General features: G+C 49.6%; 1 protein-coding gene across 1 annotated transcript; it reads right to left on the bottom strand.

Annotated features, from left to right (window-relative positions):
- Nucleotides 1-11,507: 11,507 nt before the first annotated feature.
- Nucleotides 11,508-17,938, bottom strand: OTP (orthopedia homeobox). Its single transcript, XM_066988734.1, has 3 exons — nt 17,768-17,938; nt 16,419-16,828; nt 11,508-12,379 (listed from the first exon to the last, which is right to left on the bottom strand). The coding sequence occupies exons 1-3, from the start codon at nt 17,802-17,804 to the stop codon at nt 11,849-11,851; spliced, it is 978 nt and encodes a 325-aa protein (XP_066844835.1). The 5' UTR covers nt 17,805-17,938; the 3' UTR covers nt 11,508-11,848.
- Between the last annotated feature and the right edge of the window lie 1,354 nt (nt 17,939-19,292).

Here is a 19,292-nt window from a genome sequence, read left to right as displayed (position 1 = left end):
ATGTTCCTGGAGCCTGGCAGCTGCCTCCACACAGGACCAAGAAGGGCCCAGGGCCAGATGTGACAGCTGCTTCGCAGGACATAGAAAGCGCTTGTGGAAAAGGGCTTACTTTCCAGTAGATGTTTCCATTCTCCATGCATGTCAAAATGTTTTGCTTGGGCATCCTCCCTGCTCTCCTTAATATGTGGCATTGACTCTCCTGTCCCTGTCGTTCTCCTAAAAGAAGCATTTCACAGAAGGACTTGTCAGATGGGCCACCAGGGAAGGAAAAAAGGGACAACACTGGGATTTCTTCCCCTTGATCCTGGCTCACCTCCACCCCCAGGGCTGGTAGCACAGTTGATGGATCCCCTTCTTGCCTGCTCACTGGGGGTGCACTCCTCTTGCTTCAGGCACTTTTCTTCTCATTGCCAGGGGCTGTATCTGCTCTGTCACATCCAGCAGCTCGCAGTTGTCTTTAGAAAGATGTTGCAAAAAAAAAACAAAAGTCTCCAAATGATGTCACTACTTGAGTCAACATTATTAAACAATTTCACAACCTGTCTCTGTCGTGGTGGCAGCTTTCATAAGGATTTATTATCCAGAGAGAGAAGAAGGGAGGGGGCTGAGAGCGTGCAGAGGTTTGAAAGTCATTGTACCGAGAGTTTAATTATTGTATTTTTCACTGAAGTTGAAAGTATTGAGGAAAATGTAGCCAGCTTCATACTACTTCATTTGATTAAAGAAGTTGTATGATTGTTCAGAATGTGTAATTGCCATTCGGCAATTCACAGCTGAGCTGAAAAAAGCTTTTTGACTTCACATCCTTAATATTTGGCTTTATTTAGTAGCCTCATTGGATTATCCCCCCAAAAAATTAACAAAAGACACAGCTTTATTCTGAAGACATTTTGATGATTGATTGATGAAAAATGTGGGTTACTCAATGTGTACCTCTGTTTGTTTTTTTTTTTATCTTTATTTTTTACTAGTACATATTTTTTCTTAGCAGCATTACAGCCATGCCAGATGTAGCACAATATGTAACTTCATGGGTGAGATTTTCAAACCACTGGTAATAAAATATAACACAATTTCAAGTTTATTATACATAGAAATATGTGCAGACACCCTGCAGTCATGTGCCTCCTAAGTTTAAAGCAGCATTTTATATTTAGCTTCCTTATTGAGAAGGGAGGCTCTCAGTGTGTACCATTACAAGTATTTTTTAACCTGCAAGTAGCCCTCACGCCCCTTCAGCACTTGTGCCAGAAATAAATGACCTTGTTCTCTTCAGAGGTTTGCAGAATAGCTGAGGAACATTTTGTCTGGGTCAGTCTTCTGTTGTTTTGATACCTCTGGGGCCCTTGTTTTGGAGAGCTCTTGTTTCCCAGGTGGCAGAAGAGCTGGTCCATGTACCAGCACATGAAGAAGCAGATGCCAGAGAGTGTTGGACAGCCTGGCAGTGGCTGAGCTCCTCCTTTCTGTGCTGGCACCTTCTGCAGCTGTCTGTTAAGCCCTGTCCATGCAGTGGGTGACCCTGGTGTAATGCCTGAAGAGGAGGAGTCCTTCTGACCTCCAGTGTGGAGGAAAGCATGAGAGACATCCATCCTAGGTGGAGCTCATGGAGACTGAGACACGTGCTGCCACTAGGGAACATGAGGAGGTGAGGAGGTGTCTCCATACAGATGTAGCCGTCCCATCTGTCTGACAACATGGCTGAACCACTCCGCGGACACAGCCTTGTTCAGAGGTGATTTTGGTGGAGTTCTGGGGTGCATGGGACAGAAGCAGGAAAACATGGGGAAAATACCAAGCAGTATCCAGCATATATGAGGTCATCTCTCATATAGGCAAGCTGCTCTGAAGAACTGAATGCCAAAACTTACCATTCTTCCTAAAACATCTCATCTCCCCCTGCCCTGAGCACGATGCCATGGAGTAGCACAGCCTGCAAAGGCCAGGCAGCCAGAGGGCTCTGACAAGGCACTGCAGACCCTGCCTGCATCTTTATTCCCAAGGACCACCATGACAAGGACAAAGCAGCTGTGAGTAGCTGCAGGTGGAGCTGTCTGGGACTGAGCTCAGGGCAACTTTTGGCTACTGCTGGTAACAAGCTCTCCACCGAACATATTCACTTGGTTATTTTTGCTTCTCTTTCATCCAGTGCATCTAATTCAGTTACACCCGTGGTAAAGTCATGTTGGTTCATTTCTGGAGATATGACTCAAGATAAGCGACACCTGTGTTTGTAATAATTCACTGATCACTGTGTGGATATTTGTTGCTGAAGAGAGTAGTAAAAGCTGTAGACCTAAAGAAAAAAAAAAATGATGATGGAAATGCAGTGTGGAGCTGTCCAGAGGGATTCAGACCAAACTTCAGCAATTGTGCAGAGAGCACACATGGCAAGATAAACAAATGCACCAGCTTCTCCAAGACATGTGGGTCTGAGTATCTCAGCCAGAGTACAGAAGGAGGTCACATTGAGGAAATGCCGTGGTGCTTCAGTCTCTGTGCCTTTTCATGGTAACCACTCTGCACCGCTTGCGTTTTTCATTTTCCCGCTGGTAGAAAATTCTCACTGAAGGTTTTGACAATTTTCAAATAATGTCATGGAGAGTGTGACAACATGAAATGAGAGTAGAGCACAATGATGCAGTAAATAGTTACATTATTAGAAAGGCAGATGCTGGCACTGAAGCAGGGTTGTTGGCCTAAAAAATAGATTAGGAGGGAGAAAACAGAAAAAAAAATATCTGTGAAGTATCAGATGCAGTTGATAGCATAATAACATTCATATGCAAGCAAGGGTTTTCTATGGCAATGTGAGTCAGCCTACATGCTAATATGACCAGTAAATAAACCATAGTAAGGTTCTGGAATTGATATTATTACTCACCAAATACAACTCCAGGCCAGTGAATCATGTCTGGGATTGTATTTTGGACTCCAAGCCCTGCTGGAACTTGTGACTGCATTGCTGTGCACAAGACACAGAACCTGAGGGTCTGCAGCAGTGCCTGAGCCACACCAAGCCATCTGCAAAGAGCTAAATCCAGCATAACTCAGTGCTTTGTATCTCCTACTGGCTTATTCATGGCACTCTTTGGAGTCCTCAGAGATATGACCCAAGAGAGCACAGGGATACTGGTGAAATTTAGGACTTCTGAATGTGAGCTCAGCTGTAGTACCTAAGTCGAAGCCATCAAAGGGTGATTTGGAGCAAGGCTGCTGCAGTCTGTTCCCGACCTAGGCAATGGAGATGAACTGGGTCTCCTCACCTTGAAGTGAAATTCTATCACCCATTTATTGTGCCTATCATCCTCTCCCCCAAATGACTACAAACTGCAGCCTGAATGCAGATCATAAGAATTAACTTTAAGGGTATTTGAGGAATTATGTTTCTCCAAGTGTCCAGAGAACCATGCAACCACATAAGAACCTGATCTTCAGAGAGCCTGAGCACCAGCCACTCTAGTTTCATATACCATCAACTTGAGAATCAACCCCAGCTGCATTGATGCAAGCATACAAACCAGCTGGGAATGTGTGAAAATGTAAACCCACCTTCAGCAAATGCAGGAGTGCATGCTACTAGTTTGGAAATGAGAAGACCTGGGCATGATCCAGAAGTATCAAAGTCATTTCAAGGAGATTCACCAGTGGAGTGGCACAAATAATGGTGACTGAAGGTGAGGGGAAAAGACATAGCCAGGAATGGTGTGCTAAATCCTTTCTCAACTGGTGTGAGTCATACAGGTAATCAGAATTGTATCTGGTGTGTCAAAATCCTTGAGGCTTTGGTGAAAGCAGAAGCAGGCAGGTAGATAATCTTCCCTGTGGAGAGTGCCACACTGCTTCACACAGAAAGTCATTCTGAAGCTAGAGATAAAATACAAGGATCAAAATGAGATTTAAAGATGAGATGGGGCTTTGCAGCCTGGTAGAAAGAGCACTTTAAGAGTGACTGGACAACTGTGCTGTCAAAGGCGGCCAGGATTAAAGCAGCATAATTAATGGTAAGAGGAAATATGTGCATTGGCTGAGCCTTTGGGCAGAACAAGTTCAGAGGATGTTGTTTGATAAAGAAGAAATTTCTAAACTACATGTGGAGTGTTTTAAGGCTGTGGAGGTAATGAGGATGAAAATTGATGGAGCCTGGCAGCCTACAGTACTTTAAAGATGAGACTTGTGTACTAAGACAGTTAGACACTTTTTTTAAAAAATACCTGCAATAGTGGATGCTTTCATTTAGGAAGTAATGGTGTAACCATCTACTGTCAGAGTTATAACATAAAGAAGGATGTGTATGGAAGGCATCAACAAGTAAAAGACTGGCTTTACATTTTGGGTGTAATTGATTGACTATAAGGTCCACAAATGAAATGTACAGATTTACACCCCACTAGAGAGACTAAGAGAGAAGTGGGTAATGAATGAAGGACTATTAGGGCAATTTATTGTAGAACGGGCAGGAATCATCTCCAACAGAAACAAGAAAGGTCTGGTTCAAGTGAGAACACAAGCCAAGTGGTGAGTGGGTCAGATGCTGCAGCTTCTGGAGTAAGATACTAGGAAGGGCCAGAGCAATAAGCTAACAACAGAGGGCCCCACATTCTTTATAAACACTTTCTTTGTAGCTGTCTTTATACAGAGATGGGACACCTCAGAGGCCAGGAGAATTCCCCACCCCTGCAGTGCTCTGCCCAGTCACAGTTTATGGCAAACCTCGGCTTAAGATTGCACAGAAGATAAAACAGAAAGGACAAAGTGACGGTACTATAAAATATAGTGGAATTATCATCAAGTATTTCTTAAAATATTTAAAATTTCAAGAATAAAGAATGAGTCATTTATTTGCTACCAAGACCTGAAGATAAGAACACAGGCTGACAATGAATACAGTTGTGGGTGTTAATTATTGCTTATAATAGACACAAAGATTAGAGCCACCAACTGTACCAAGTGTAATTCTTTATTTAGTAATTTAATATTCTTCCCTGTTCATCCCAATGCATTTTTATATGTCTGACCTTCTGTAGACTTCTCATTTTGTTCTTCAGTTGAAAGAGCAAAGCTGGTTAATTTCTGGTGACATTTTGTGGCTGTAGAGCTGCTGCAATACCTTTTTACACTCGGTTTTGTTTATAAATCTGAATTCATTGGATGTCTGACAAACTACGCAAGCCTGTAAGCCAGGTGACATTGCTGCAGTGAGAGCTCCTTCACTGATGGGGACTTCCCTGGGCATGTCCTGCCCTCAGGGGACACCAAACATCACCAAGCAATGGCTGGGCCATGGAGAACAGTAGCTGGACAGCACTGCGCCCCCTTCCAATGTCCTGTTTTCTGCTCACTTAGCGTGCACTGACTGCATCTGCACCATCTTTCACTGACTGTGACTGTGGCACAACCAAACCCTCTGGAAACAGCAAGACAAGGATTGATCCTGTTCTGGTCAAATTGAGCTTTGCCTCAGCTCAGATATAGGGCAGGATGCTCAGCATCACATGCATCCAGTATGTAAGAATTTCATTACAGAATAATGTTTATGGATCGAAACAAAGGGTGGTATTTTCTCTTAATTATTAGATACCAAAAGCAGGGGAGGGTGCTTGTAGCCATCCTGAAATACTCTTTTAAAAGTTAGCAAAAAATAAACTTTACAGGCTTGTAAAGGAGCCACAGGGAATCATAGCTGCCACTTAAATTATATTAAAGGGCAATAAATTGAAACCAGTAAAAAAGAAATGTGTCCTTACAGGGTGCACTGTCAGCTTATGAAATTCAGTGTAGCGGGAGGTCAGTGAGAGAAAGTCTGTAGTTTTTGTGGGTTTTGTTTGTTGTTGTTGTTGTTTTTTCTGAAGTACTTTTTGGATCGCTACCATGATGCTTCCAGCGCTGCAAGAGAAGGCTAATCAGACTTCATACTCCAAGGCACAAACCGCGTATGGGGGTCAGCAGGGAGCATCACCCTCGCAGGCAGTGTGTTAAGCATATTCTGCATTTTCCCTCTGACCTTCGCAGGAGGGTGAGGATCTCTGCAGAGCAGTTGTGTAACCTCGAGTGGCAAGTCCTGCGCAAATGTCTCTGGACTCCTTCCTCCAGAGGAGCAATTCTCCTCTGGCAGATTTCAAAGCTCCTAAAAGCATAATTTTAGCTCTGGAAAAAAAAAATGCTTTTAAGCATGAGCATTGATGAAAGTGAGGCAGAGTTTTTGAGCCTCAAGCATGGTCCCAGGAGAAGCTGAAGCAGGCACAATTTATTGGCAAATAAGAGAGGCGACCTCCCACCCATACCATTATACAGCATCCCAGGTGGAAGACAAAGGCGGGCTCATCTGTGCGTGAGCCCTGGCTGTGAGGAGGATGAAAAGAGAGACACCCTCCTGCCGTTTTTTTCTCTGAGGAGTAGAAGTAAATCTCACATAGGGCCTTACATGGGGCTGTTAATGTGCTCACTGAGCCCTATTCAAACCAAAGAGTGATGGTTAATCAACACCCCCCCCACCCCCCCAATGCTCTTGTCATGATGAGGTGACAATTAAATTAAAACAGTGCTGTCCATGCACTCCCCCTCCACTGCACCCTGGTTTTCCTCCTCTCATGGCATCACTGCCCCGGGTGATGATCAGGCAGTGATGTTTAAAAGGATCGTGTAGGTTCTACGTATTTAGTGGCTAAACCCTGCTTCTCTAAGTCAAGCCAGGACTGTCAGCTGCCCTGCCCAGAGATTTTGGGGTACCTTATGTGTGGTCATGGAGTCAGACTGGCTTCCAGGCCCTGGCTCTGACCTACGACTGGATGAGCTGAGGTGACACAAGCTGCAGCCAGTGTGTGATCCATGTGTGGTCCTCTTATTTCTTTTAGGGAAGAGATTTTATGAAATGGGGAAATGCTTTCTGGCAGAACAGTTTTGAGTACCATTCCTGCAAATTGTCGTACACTTATCTGCTTAACTCTCAGGTGGGAAAGCATAGGCTTCAAGGCCGCAGGATCGGGGCTTTTGCTCTTGTGTCTCTTTTGTATCAGCTGCAACCCTATTGCAGCTACCAAAGAGTTGGGATAGATCTGTGCCATTTCAGGATACTAATTTCTAGGGATTTCTCTTTCTTCTCCCATGCTCATAACACTCAGGAGGGAGAAACTAAAATTCCTTTGTTCTCCCTTTCACCTTCACACTGGAAGGCTGAGGAGGCTGCGCTTCCTGGGCCAACCCGCCCGTGCGGGGTGTTGGCAGTAGGCAGGAGGTGGTCCCCTCTGTGCCAGGGCTTGCTTTAAGGAAAAGGATCTTAATTCTGGCATTGGAAATGAAGAGGAGTTCTCTATTAGCTCTCATATTAATAATTTAGAAAATACATGCCCAATCACTTGTGTTCCCTCAGTTCTCTCCGAACACAGCTGCAAACGGCATTAGGTGTTAGGGTGAATGGATATATTTCAGATGAGATATTTGTCCTGAATTATTAGGGTAGTCTGTATTACAAAATTACTAATAAACATTGCTTCTGGCTCAATTTAGCCTGAACTCAGTGAACCTAGCCAGTGGTGAGAAATCAGAAACTCCGAAATACCCGATGAATGAATCTAACTAATCAAGATACCCTGCAGGAAGTAGATGCCAGGATTAATGAGCCAGTGGTTTCACCATGCCATGCTGTTATTTCTTCACATAAATGCCCTCAGATGAGATTACCTTTGTCATGAAAAGGAGAAAAGGAAGGTTACATACTTTCAACTGACAGGTTAACTGCCATACCTCCATTACCGTAAGATACATTTTCATGTTCGGAGGTTTTTATTCTGAAAAATGAAAATTTAAGGACCACAACACAAATTAAACCACATTTTCATTTCTAGGAGAAGGGATCATTGCTGCTAGTACAATAATATAATCTGTGCTGCAATGTCATCTGATCTCTTGCCTTGCACAAACTTTCTTCCGATGTTAATAGCTGCTCAGCGAATGCAATCTCCAGCTGCGGGCAGGAGCAGGTTCGGCCTTCCAGGGGGATTTCAGGGCAGTAAGACAGGAGAGAGAGAGTGTCAAAGCATTTCATCAAGAGAGCAAATGAAAGGTTCGGTGACATTATCGTTATGTATATTCCTCAGACTTCAGAGGTGATGTTGTGTTTAGAGGGAAGTAAACCTATGTGGATGTGTGCTGGTGTAGAAATGAATCCATATATATAAACTTAAATCAGAGTCTATTTACAAGCTGAGTGGAATTGCTCAGGGTTGAAACACACCTTAAGGTAAGCAAACAAGCCCAGATCATAGCAGCCCCCAAAGCCCAGAGTTAGCTACTTAGTAGGTAGTAGACTAATTGTTATTCAGCGTAAATGTTTCCCCTCGATGTATATGGATTTCACTCATTTATTTTGATCACTTTATGCGAATGAAGCAAAGCTGTTCCTGTTGCTAGGTAGAACTGGTCAGCATGGTTTAATTATTTTTTTTTTAATTTTATTTTATTTTAGTATCAGTGAGAGTGAGATTTTGTAATAAAATCATTCACACACAACCTGTAACATGTATGAGTGAAACCTGTAGTCCCCTTCTTTTCATCCATGTTAAACACATAAGAGCATCAGTGTAGATGTTTTATGTTGCAAAGCTTCAGCTGGTGCTAAGGGTATGTATAATTTCAAAAATCTCCAGGACTCAGAACACGAAGATCTATTGCCATGGAAACAAATGTTGTATCAAAGTTGGGTAGGATCAAAAAGCTTTGCTCATAACCAGGACAACACTTTCATTAGAATATGGAGGAAATGATGGATGTTTTAGGAGCGAGAATTAACCAGAAGGACCTTTGCAGGGCCTCTTCCACAGACTTGAGATGTTCAGTGTCAAGAGCTAGATGCTACATGTTGTGTCTCAATCCCCTGCCCCCAGCCAGAGAGAGCATTTTTCTCTACCATTAAAAAGCACATATTTTTTAAAGATCTTCCATACCGCACTTTACTACATTCCTACATCATAAAGCTGTCTTGCTTATAGCGATATAAAGCAGCCGTAAAAATTACATGCTTGTAAACAGCCTTCCATACATTTGGAAGGAGCAGAGCGACATTTGCTCTCCTCCCCATATAGGTGGAGAGATGCTTTCCCTCCCTGCAGGCTGCGGCACAGGGAAAGGAGTGCTGTGGGATGGGGCAGACCGAGGGACGTGGGATAACGGGGCGCACACACCCTATGCACCCCAACCTCCATCTCAGATGATTTCAAATCTCTGATTGCGAGCCCAGGGGCAGCTGTTTGGCCCAAGGCTGGGCTGGGGAGGAGAGGGAAGGATGGAAAGAGGGACAGGGCACAGCACCTTCTCACCCCAGGCATTCCTCGTGGTGTGGGTGGGGCCCATCTCGCCTGGCCTGCCACAGGATGAGCATCCCAGGCTGTTTGGGTGCCCAGGCCTGTGGGCTCCTGCGAAAGGGCACGGAACTGCTTCCTTGGGTGACCCCCAGTGGACTCACTCCTGGCCTGGATCTCCAATAATTTATCCTCCTTTTATTTCTCTTTTAAATTAAATATGCATACGTAATATGCACTTTGGAGCAGGCAAGGACCCTTCTGCGGGTGCCTATGGAGCTGGGCACTCTCAGGTGTGTAATTAAGAGGTGTGTAATTGATGTACAAGGGGAAGAGATCTCAGTGCATTGCACTGAAAAAAAAAAAAAAAAGAGAAAAATGGGCTGTGAGATGCTTGACAAAGTTCTCCATTTCCACCCCCCGTGTCAAAGTTTGCACAGGACTAAATCGAGTGTTTTCTCTTCCGTGGGATTAGCCCTGCCGGCAGCCGCACACTCATTCAGAGCTGCCACGAAGATGCATGGCAAAGAGACCCCCGTCTCGTCCCATCCCGTCCCATCCCCTTCCCGTCCCTTCCCCGTCCCGTCCCATCCCCACCCGTCCCGTGCCTGCCACCCGCTCCCGCTTTTCCTGCGCCTCGCTTCGCAGCGGAACTTTCCATCTCTTGCAGTGGAGAGGCCAGTTACGCAGAAAGATTAACAAAAGTTTATTAATCATGAAGTATTAAAATTGTGATAGATGAAACGCTTCAATGCAAAATTCAAGCAAGCAAACCATCCCCAAAAGTATGACAAAGGAATCTGTGATTCCGAAGGCAAGAAATCTTGTCTTTTTCTTTTCTTTTTCTCTTTTCTTTTCCTCTTTTTTTTTTTTCCTTTTTGCCTGCGGTTCAAAACACCTCTCATATCTCACACGCCACACCAAAATCCATAATTCTTCATATCACATACTGAAAATGATTTTATTTATCCATTTACATTAACTTGATATAAACTTGTCCGGAAAAGTCAAATGATATGCTTTATATTAGCTCAAACATTTATTATGAAACGCAAAATTCAATAAATTAGCACAGACAATAAGTTAAAACATAGCACGAATCGACCAGCATGTAACAAGAATGCTTCATCTACACAAAACATCCTATTTCACATTGTTTGCTCATTCCTCCAGCGGCCCTGCCCTGCGGCGGGGTGACCGGCACATGCAGGCGGGCGGGCCGCGGGGCCGGCACGGGCGGGGCGGGGGCCGCGGCCGCGGCGGGCGCCTCCGCCGGCGGCAGCGGAAGATGCAGGAGGGACAATAGCAGCAGGAACGTAAATAAATGCATAAATAAACGTGGGGCAGATTGGCAACTCAACTGTCACGAAATCAAAGGTCCGAAAAAGGGAAGTGCTCTTGCTTTTTTTTTTTCCTTTTTTTTTTTTTCCGCGTATTCTACGATTACAAAAAAGAAAAACTAACAAAAAAAAAAGAAACAAAACATTATGTTTTTTATCCCCTTCTCTCTCACTTTCGTTTATAAATGCAATCAAAATGGATTTGATTTCCCTCGGGCTTTTTCCTACCGCTCCGCGCACCCGCCCAGCCACCCCCGACGGCGCTGCCGGGCCGGGCGCCGCCCGGCCCTTCCCTCGCCGCGGACGGGGCCGGCGGGAGATCGCTACTCTTGAGAAATAAACCGAACCCAAAACCAAATCGCATTTGTTTGCAAGGCCGCTCGGACGGCCGGCGGGTCGTGGCGATGGGGCGGGGGCGGGAGGCAGGGCTGGGAGCGGGGTGCCCCCGGCCGCCGGAGAGAGGCGGCCGTCGGGGGGCGAGGAGGGGGCACGGGGAGGGTTGGGGTGGGGTAGGGCGGGGTGGGGTGGGGTGGGGGGTGCTCGGCCCGCAAACCAGTCCGTTGGCGTCTGATTTCAGATCCTGAGTCGACTCCCTGGTGAGTCAGGTGGGGGAAGGCGGGGGCCTGCCGGGGCGGGGGCCGGGGCCGGGGCTGGGGACGGAGCCGGAGACAGGGCTCCGGGACGGGGATAGGGACGGGCGCGGGGGCAGGGGTGGGGAGGGCGACACGGACGGGGATAGGGATAGGGATTGGGTTGGGGACGGGGATGGGGATAGGGATGGGGATGGGGACGGGGACGGGGACGGGGACGGGGATGGGGGTGGAGGTGGGGGTGGGGATGGGGATGGGGACGGGTATTGGGGTGGGGACGGATCCGGGGACGGGGATGGGGATTGGGTTGGAGATGGGAATGGAGATTGGGTTGGGGATGGGGTTAGGGATGGGAACGGGGACGGGTATTGGGATGGGGAAGGAACCGGGGACGGGGATGGGGATTGGGTTGGGGATGGGGATGGGAACGGGGACTGGTATTGGGATGGGGACGGATCCGGGGACGGGGATGGGGACTGGGTTGGGGATGAGGACGGGGATGGGGATGGGGATGCGGATAGGGATGGGGACGGGGACAGGGACAAGGACGGGAAAGGATCCGGGGGAGGGCGAGGCGGGGTCGCAGGTCGGGGGCGGCAGCGGCGGCGCGGGGCGGCGGCGGCCATTAGGTGAAGCTCATGGAGACTGTGTGCTCTAGTGCTTTGCGGCGGAGGGAGGCGATGCTGGTTCCCCGCCACACGTCGCTGCTGTCCGGGGAGCTGCAGAGCTGCGGCGAGCCCGTCACGTTGCTGGGGCCCGGCAGGGAGGCGGGCACCATGCCGGGGAAGGCGGGCTGGTAGAGGTGCGACTGCAGCCCGGCGCCGTTGGAGCCGGCCAGGCTGTTGGAGAGCCCCATGGAGTTGGGCGGCGGCCCGGCCGCCAGGCTGCACTGGGACAGGGACTGCGCCATGGCCTGCTGCCTGCCCAGCGCCGGCGGCAGCGGCAGCTGCGACACCCCCGGCATGGCGGCGGCGGCCCAGCGGGTGTCGTTGGCGTGGAAGGAGCAGAGGCTGTCGCCCATGGCGGCGGCGGCGGCGGCGGCGGCCGAGGGGAACTGCGGCAGCCCCGGCGTGGGCAGCAGCGTGCCCGGGGCGCGGAAGACGTTGGTGGTCTTCTTGCGCTTCTTCCACTTGGCCCGACGGTTCTGGAACCAGACCTGTCGGGGACACGGGAAGGGAGGGGGACACAAGGGGGAACAGGGCAGCGACAGCTCCGTTAGCGACACCCGCCCCGACGGGGCGCACCCGGCGCGGCGCTAGGGGGCGCGGAGCCCCCGCACCCCGCCGCCGGCTCCGAGGCCGGGACGGGGGTGCTGGGAGCGGGGTCGGGGTGCCTGCCAGCCCCGCCGGGAGGCCTCCCAGCCCCTCGGGTTCCGCCGGGGTCACCACCCTCCGCGGAGGCGCGGTTCGGAGGAAGGAGGCTTCTGGCAGCCTCCCCCGGCTCTCCGCCCGCTCCTCTCCCCGCTGTCCCCTCTCGCCCTCCCGGGGCCTGTCCCCGGTCGCTGTCGCAGCCTGCGTGGGCCCGGCCCCACGGGCTGCCCCGCCACGGGTTGGCTGAGGAAGCTGCCGGGATTTTGGGGAGCGCCAGGGCTCAACGCCCCCGTCCCGGGAGCGAGCTGCCTGCAGCCTCCTCGCTCGGGAGGAGGCGAGGCACGGGGAGACGTGCCCGGCCTCCCCCCGAAAGAGAAAATAATAACAACAGTGATGCCAAACGGAAATAAACGACGGGGCCACGGCTCCCGCCCTGGCGTGGAAGAGCTTCGGCGCCCTGGGAGGCGACCCCCGGCCGGCAGCGGGGGGGGACCCCGGCCGAGCCCCCCCGGGCGCAGCCGCTTGGTTTTGGTTGTTTTAGCACAAGGGGGTTTGGTGTGAGCGGGTGCTTTGCTCGGGGCAGTGATGGTTTTGTGGGTCGCGCTGCACCGTTACCGAGAGCAGCGGGATGCTTGTTACGGGGGGGAGGGGGGAAATGAAAAATAAAAAAGGAGTCCGCTTGAAATCCGGAGGAGCGCTACTGTCCCCCGACCTGCTGGAGTTTCTCGTTTAATGCTAGATACCTGCGCTGAGAAATACCCGCGCCCATTAGCGGGAATGAGCAGCTGTTAAGGAACTAAATGTTATATGAATAATCGAAAAATCGTGTTCAATTATGTTTTAGGGTTAATAGTTAAATTGCGGCTACAAAATCTTTTATGTTTCATGGTTTACTGGTGTTGTAAAGAATCTCCATCAGGTCTGATCGCCTCAGTTCATAGCTATACTGCATATGCTTTTAAAATGTGAATGTTTCCAGTTGAAAACTAGTGCATGACAGATTAAAATGCAGAGAAAACCTGGGGGAGATTTTGAAAATGCACACATGACAACTCTAGAAATATATTAACCACGAGCATTTGGCAACTTTGGACTCCTTTTAAAATGCAACTAGCACCTGAAAATTGTTAATACAACAGTGACAATCTAATGGACGTTGGAATCTAAAAATCTACCTTGATGATATCCACTGTTACAGTAATATAGACATACTGTAAATGTATTTTAAAATATATAACCCGTTTAATTCCCCAGCTATAAATGTGTTAGAAACAGAGAGAGAAGGGGAGAGAATATCACTTTTCCTCTTTTTTGTTTTCTTTTCCTTTTTTTTTTTTTTTTCTTTCCAGGAGCCAAAGCTTTATGAAGATCTCATTGGAATCCAGCGGATGATTAATGTGAAGATTTGGTAGGAAATCTGGAGAGCTGTATTAAAGCTCAGATCTCAGGTTCATTTCGATCAGCCAGCCGTGAACTCTGGGCCGAATTCATTACACTTTAATAGTGCTGGGAGAGGAAGAAAATGCAATTTCTCATTCCATTAGAAAACTAGAAAATACTCTCAGCTTGTCCCCTATTAAGATGTGGCAGGTGACGGGACCATTGTGGGGGACACGGTCAATGGAATTACAGCACATTATTTTTGTTCGTATAAAATATTGAAAGGCAAGCCTGACTGTGCAGAAGTTATTTCACTGATTTGGTTTTTATGTAAATAAAATATTGAAAGTTAATTAATCCGTGCTAGAGACTAATGATTATGCTTATTATATTGCATTTGATCGCGTAATTTGCATGATTCTCGCATTGCTGCTTAATAAGCCATTCCAGGTTATAAATAATTCTGAAATTGGTTTCTAATAATGGCATGCTATAAAAAGAATGGTTTTATTACACCAGCCTGAAAAGCAGAGCAATATCAGACATGGAATTGGACTCCCGTTTAAGCACCAGCCGCTTTAATAATTATTTAAATGTATCATATACATTAAATACAGATCTAAGACGAGGGAAGAGGTAATTTATCCTAGCATCTAAAACCCTTAAAAACATATACAGCCGCTATAAATTAACTATTTAGATCACTTCTTAATCAGCATGGAGCCCTCGTACTGCAAGGAATGTGTAGGCAATCTGTTAACTATAAAGAAAACTATAAAGTACTCGTATAAGAACATAAACCAATTACTATTTAATTTAAATTTGGTCAAGGAGCAGTGATACAGTAGATTGTGAAGTAAATACATTTTACATAAATTATTTTGCACTAGATTACATAATGTTAATCATTCTGAAGTGTTAATTAAGAAGGTTGTGTTGATCTGATTACTTTTTAAACTACAGAACATTATTGTAAAAAATATTTAAATTGCCACTCTATTAAACTGTTTTTATCAGCAGTCTCGAGCTATTATCATCGGTTTAAGATTATGCTGAGACCATTAAAACACTTTGTCTTTCTTCCTACGAATTTCTTTGATGTGCTGTTAGAAAATAACTATTTCCATTTTATATTTTATATTTTACTTCATTTACCACACTCCTAATATTGAAATTGGTATCATTAACCTTTGGGAAACCCAATAAAGTTTAATAGACCTCGTTTTCTTTTTTTTTTTTTTTTCGCAGAGTCAGTTGTCCAATTATATTTTATTTGTGAATCTAATTTCTTTCTTAATTTAAACTAATTACAGTCCCGTGTACGCTGGGTCAAATTGTTTTACTTTTTAAAAGCAGACGTGCACTTGCTGTCACATTCGGGAACGGGGGCAGTTTCTGCTCAGGCATTTCTGTCAGCGTGCCTGGGTTTAGCCGAGGAGCCCGGGCTCGCCGAGGGGGATTTTGAGCTCCGGCTCCGGCAAAGCGCGGCGGCGCTGCCGGTGCGCGGCTCCGAGCGCATCCCCAGCGCATCTTTGTGCGCGTTTCCGTGCCTCTGGCGAGGCTCAAGGCGGGCAGCCGCTAAATCAGCCCGCAAATCTCGCGCCTGAGTGGTCTGGCAGCGAGATCCATCTCTCCCTTCCCCAAATTTCTCCCCAATCTGCGGGGCTAAACGGTCTCTTACGTGTGCATCCCTGCGTGCATGCGCGTGTTCGTGTAAGCACGGGCTTTAGGCATGACGGAGGAAATACACCCCGGTGGGAAATGCACCCTACTCGCTTCCCCGCCGTACCTGACACCAAAAGCGGGGCTGGACTCCGATTCCGGACACAACCGCGCGGATGCAGGTGCCCTCTCCCCGCAGCCCCGCTGCCCGCAGCCCCTCCGGGGAGCGGCGGCGCCGCCAGGACCCCGGACAGCAGCCCCGGGGGGGGCGGACGGGGAACGGGAACGGGAGCAGGAGCGCAGCCTCGCCTCCGCCAGGCACCGGCACCGGCAAACCGGGGCGATGCCCTGGCTCTGCGGGCTCGCCCCTTACCGCGGACCTGCCGCAGAGACCTGCCTCCCCCCCCCCCGCTGTCTCCTGCCCCGCTCCGAGCCCACGCGTGGGCTGCGGGGAGGGGGCGGCTCCACTCGCGCCCCGCTTGGGACCACGGCGATGCGGGTGGGTGCAGGGGGGCGAGGGGGCGCCCCGGGGTGCAGAGCCCCCGGTGCCGCCACCCTTGGGCAGGGACAGCTCTGGTTTCGCGTGCGGAAAGGGGCGGGAGTCAGCGCGGTTCGAGGTTTTCTGCCCAAACTGTTGCGTTTAGAGGCAGCTTTCCTCGACCGAGATTTGGGGGAGACCCCCACACACCCTCCTGTCCCCCCCCCTCCTGCCTGGAGCCACCCCCGGCGTCGCCGGGTGCCTTTGGGGAAGGGACCAGCGGGGGCGGGCGTTGCGAGGAGGGGTTGGGGTTGGTTGGTTGTTTTTGGGGGGGGGGGAAGGGGGGGGGGGGGGGCTGTTCGTACCTGCACCCGGGACTCGGTGAGGCCGATGCGCAAGGCCAGCTCCTCCCGCATGAAGATGTCCGGGTAGTGGGTCTTCGCGAAGCTCCTCTCCAGCTCGTTGAGCTGCGCCGGCGTGAAGCGGGTGCGGTGCCGCTTCTGCTTCTGCTGCCCCTGCTGCTGCCCAGCCTGGCTGGGGTTCTGGCCGCCCTGCTGGCCTTGCTGCTTGTCGGGGTCTTTGGCGCTGACGGCTAAGGAGCTGGGGTTGGATCCCACCGTGGTGATGTCCTCCCCCGGCAGCAGGGTGGTCCCTTCCACCGTGTCCGAGTTGGGGGCCATATCTCCCGGGTGTCCCCCCGGATCCGAGCCCCCTACGCCCAGCCGACACTTCACCGCCTCCCGGTGTCCCAGCAGCTCGGCCGCATCTTTCATCCCTGCAGAAGCAAACAAGCCGTGGTCACTTCCCTGCAGCCGGGCGGGCGGCCTCGGGCTCAGCCCCGCAGGTGTCCGTCGGAGCCGCTTTCCAGCGCGCCGAGCCGGCGAGGGGCATACAGCCCCAGCCCCAGCCCCAGCCCCCGGCCCGGCGCGACTCGGAGCGGGGGAGAGAAAACTTTACGGCGAGCCTCCCCTCACCCCCCTTAAATAACCAGCTCCCCGCCGGGCCTCCCCTAACGCGACGAAGGGAGGGGAGCGGGGGGAGGGCAAGTTTTACCGGGCTCGGCTTGGGGCTTTCCAAGCTGGCGGAAGAAAGGAAGGGGCAGAGGGAAAGAAATGAGACCCCCGCCGCCCCGCTGCCGGCAGCTTCACCTCCCCGACAGATGTGCCGGGACGTCGGTCAGCCTGGCCACCTTTCCCCTCTCCTCCCTCCGCTCCTCCAAACCGGCGCATGAATAACCATAAGTAGGTAGATAAATATATTTCTTTTTTTTTTCCCTCTCTCTCCTATTTTTTTTTAAAGAAAGAAAAGAGAGAAGAATGCGAGCAGGCAAGCAGGAAAAGGCCACCCCGAACTCCTTCGTAAATACCATCAAGCTCATCCGTCTTAAAATAATAATACTCATCATAATCGCAATAATGTATAGGTATGTGTATAAAAACAGGGAAAAAGAAATTAAATGATCCACAACTCGCTGTAGATCTACGCACTCCGTAGGTGTCCCTCTCTCTCTCTTTTTTTTTTTTTTTTTAAAGACGATGTTAAATCAAATTAAACTTTAATACAGTACAATTACTTTTAAAGGAATTAGCCCATTTAGATCGCATTAAGGTAAAATAAGGAACAAATTGTCAATTTCCTGCCCCAGCTTCCTCCCCGCTCGCCGCCGCCGCCGGTGCAGCCGCCGCGGGGCGGGGGGGTGCTGGGGGAAACTCACCGAGACGGGCGTCCAGGAGGTCGGCGTGAGACAGCATCGCGCACCGCTCCAGGGCGAAGGCTGTTCCCCCCCAAATTTTAGCGGCCTTAAGTTATTTAAAATAGATATAAGATATAAGATATAAGATATAGATATATACAGATCGCCTAAATGAAAGAAAATTCTGTGTGTGGTTAAAAAGGGGGTCTCTTGCATTATAATGTCCTTTAGAGAGACGGGGAGGTGCTTAACACTTCAATGAACCCGTGAGCAGCTCGGCGCAGGGACCAATCAGGAGGGCAGCCTGCAAATGTCAGCGCCCGGAGCGCCCCGCTCCGCCCGCCCGCCGCCCGCCCGCCGCCGCCCCGGCCTCCCGCCGCCCGGCCCGGCCCGCACCGCGCCGCCGCTCCCTTCCCCTGCTCCGCTCGCCTCCGCCGCCCGCCCTCCCCCTCTCCCCTGCTCCCTTCTCTTCCAAAAGCACACTGGCCACCCCGCTCCCAGCTCCGGGTCACCTCTGATTTATTATTTTTATTATTATTATTTTATATATATTGTCTTTTCTTTTTCTTCTTTTTTCTTTTTTTCTTTAATGCCTCCTCGGAGCGCACCCTCTGCCCCGACCAGGTCTGGCTCTCGGGGGTGTCTCGCAAGCCCCGCGGCACAGGGGGGGATGCAAGCGGGTGGGTGCGGGCGGCCGGGCGGGCAGCGCTGGCCCCGCTCGCCAGTGGGGTCGCGGCGGGGGTCGGGGGCGGCGGGCAGGATCCGTCCCTCGCCCGCCTGGCCCCGACGGCTGCGGGGCGGCGAGGGGAGAGAAACTTCGGCGAGTGCCCCCCGAGCGACCCGGGCCGCGCCGGGGCCCCATGGCCCCCCGGGGCTGCCCGCCAGCCCCTTCCCCGTGTGCTCAGCGCACAAGCACACGGCAGCTCGGTCGAAAGGGAGCCAAACACGGCGCGTCCCAGCAGCCCGGGGAGCGCTGCCCTCCCGGCCGAGATGTGAGAGCCCGTAAGCCTCTTTTTTCGGTTAAAGTTTCCAAGTTCGGCTCGCCTGCAAACTCAATTTAAAGCAGTAAATAAAGTTAAATGCTTTTTATTTTCCTCTTGAATATGTTAAACTACTTGAACAATTTAAAGTGCTTTGCACAAGTGAAGCGAACCATTTCTAATGTTCTGATTTTTCAAAGCCAGCCAACAACAAAGTTTAGATTAGTAATATATTTCTAACCAGAGTAATTTTCAAGATCATTAGGCATTTATGTAATTAGTGCCAAATCTATAAGCTTTTATTACGATTATTAGAGTAAAATCAGTATAAATTTGTACTAATTTACTACTGTTTAGACTTGGCTGTCAAGCCAAGAGGTTCTTATTGTAAATGATAACTGAGGAAATTAAGTGCAAAATTCTGTACCATTTCTGATCCGCTCCTAAACAATCCGTTTCAATTGTATTTGTAGCAGAACATAATGCCCTTTTAAAGTTATTTGACTTGTATTTTTATTTGCAAAACAAGAAATATACCCTCTACCCAGGCACAATGAAAACTGATA

Source organism: Anser cygnoides, chromosome Z, assembly GCF_040182565.1.
Source record: "Anser cygnoides isolate HZ-2024a breed goose chromosome Z, Taihu_goose_T2T_genome, whole genome shotgun sequence".
Taxonomy (NCBI): Eukaryota; Metazoa; Chordata; class Aves; order Anseriformes; family Anatidae; genus Anser; species Anser cygnoides.
Note: the sequence above shows the minus strand (reverse complement) of the source record. Positions and strands in the feature narration are given on the sequence as shown.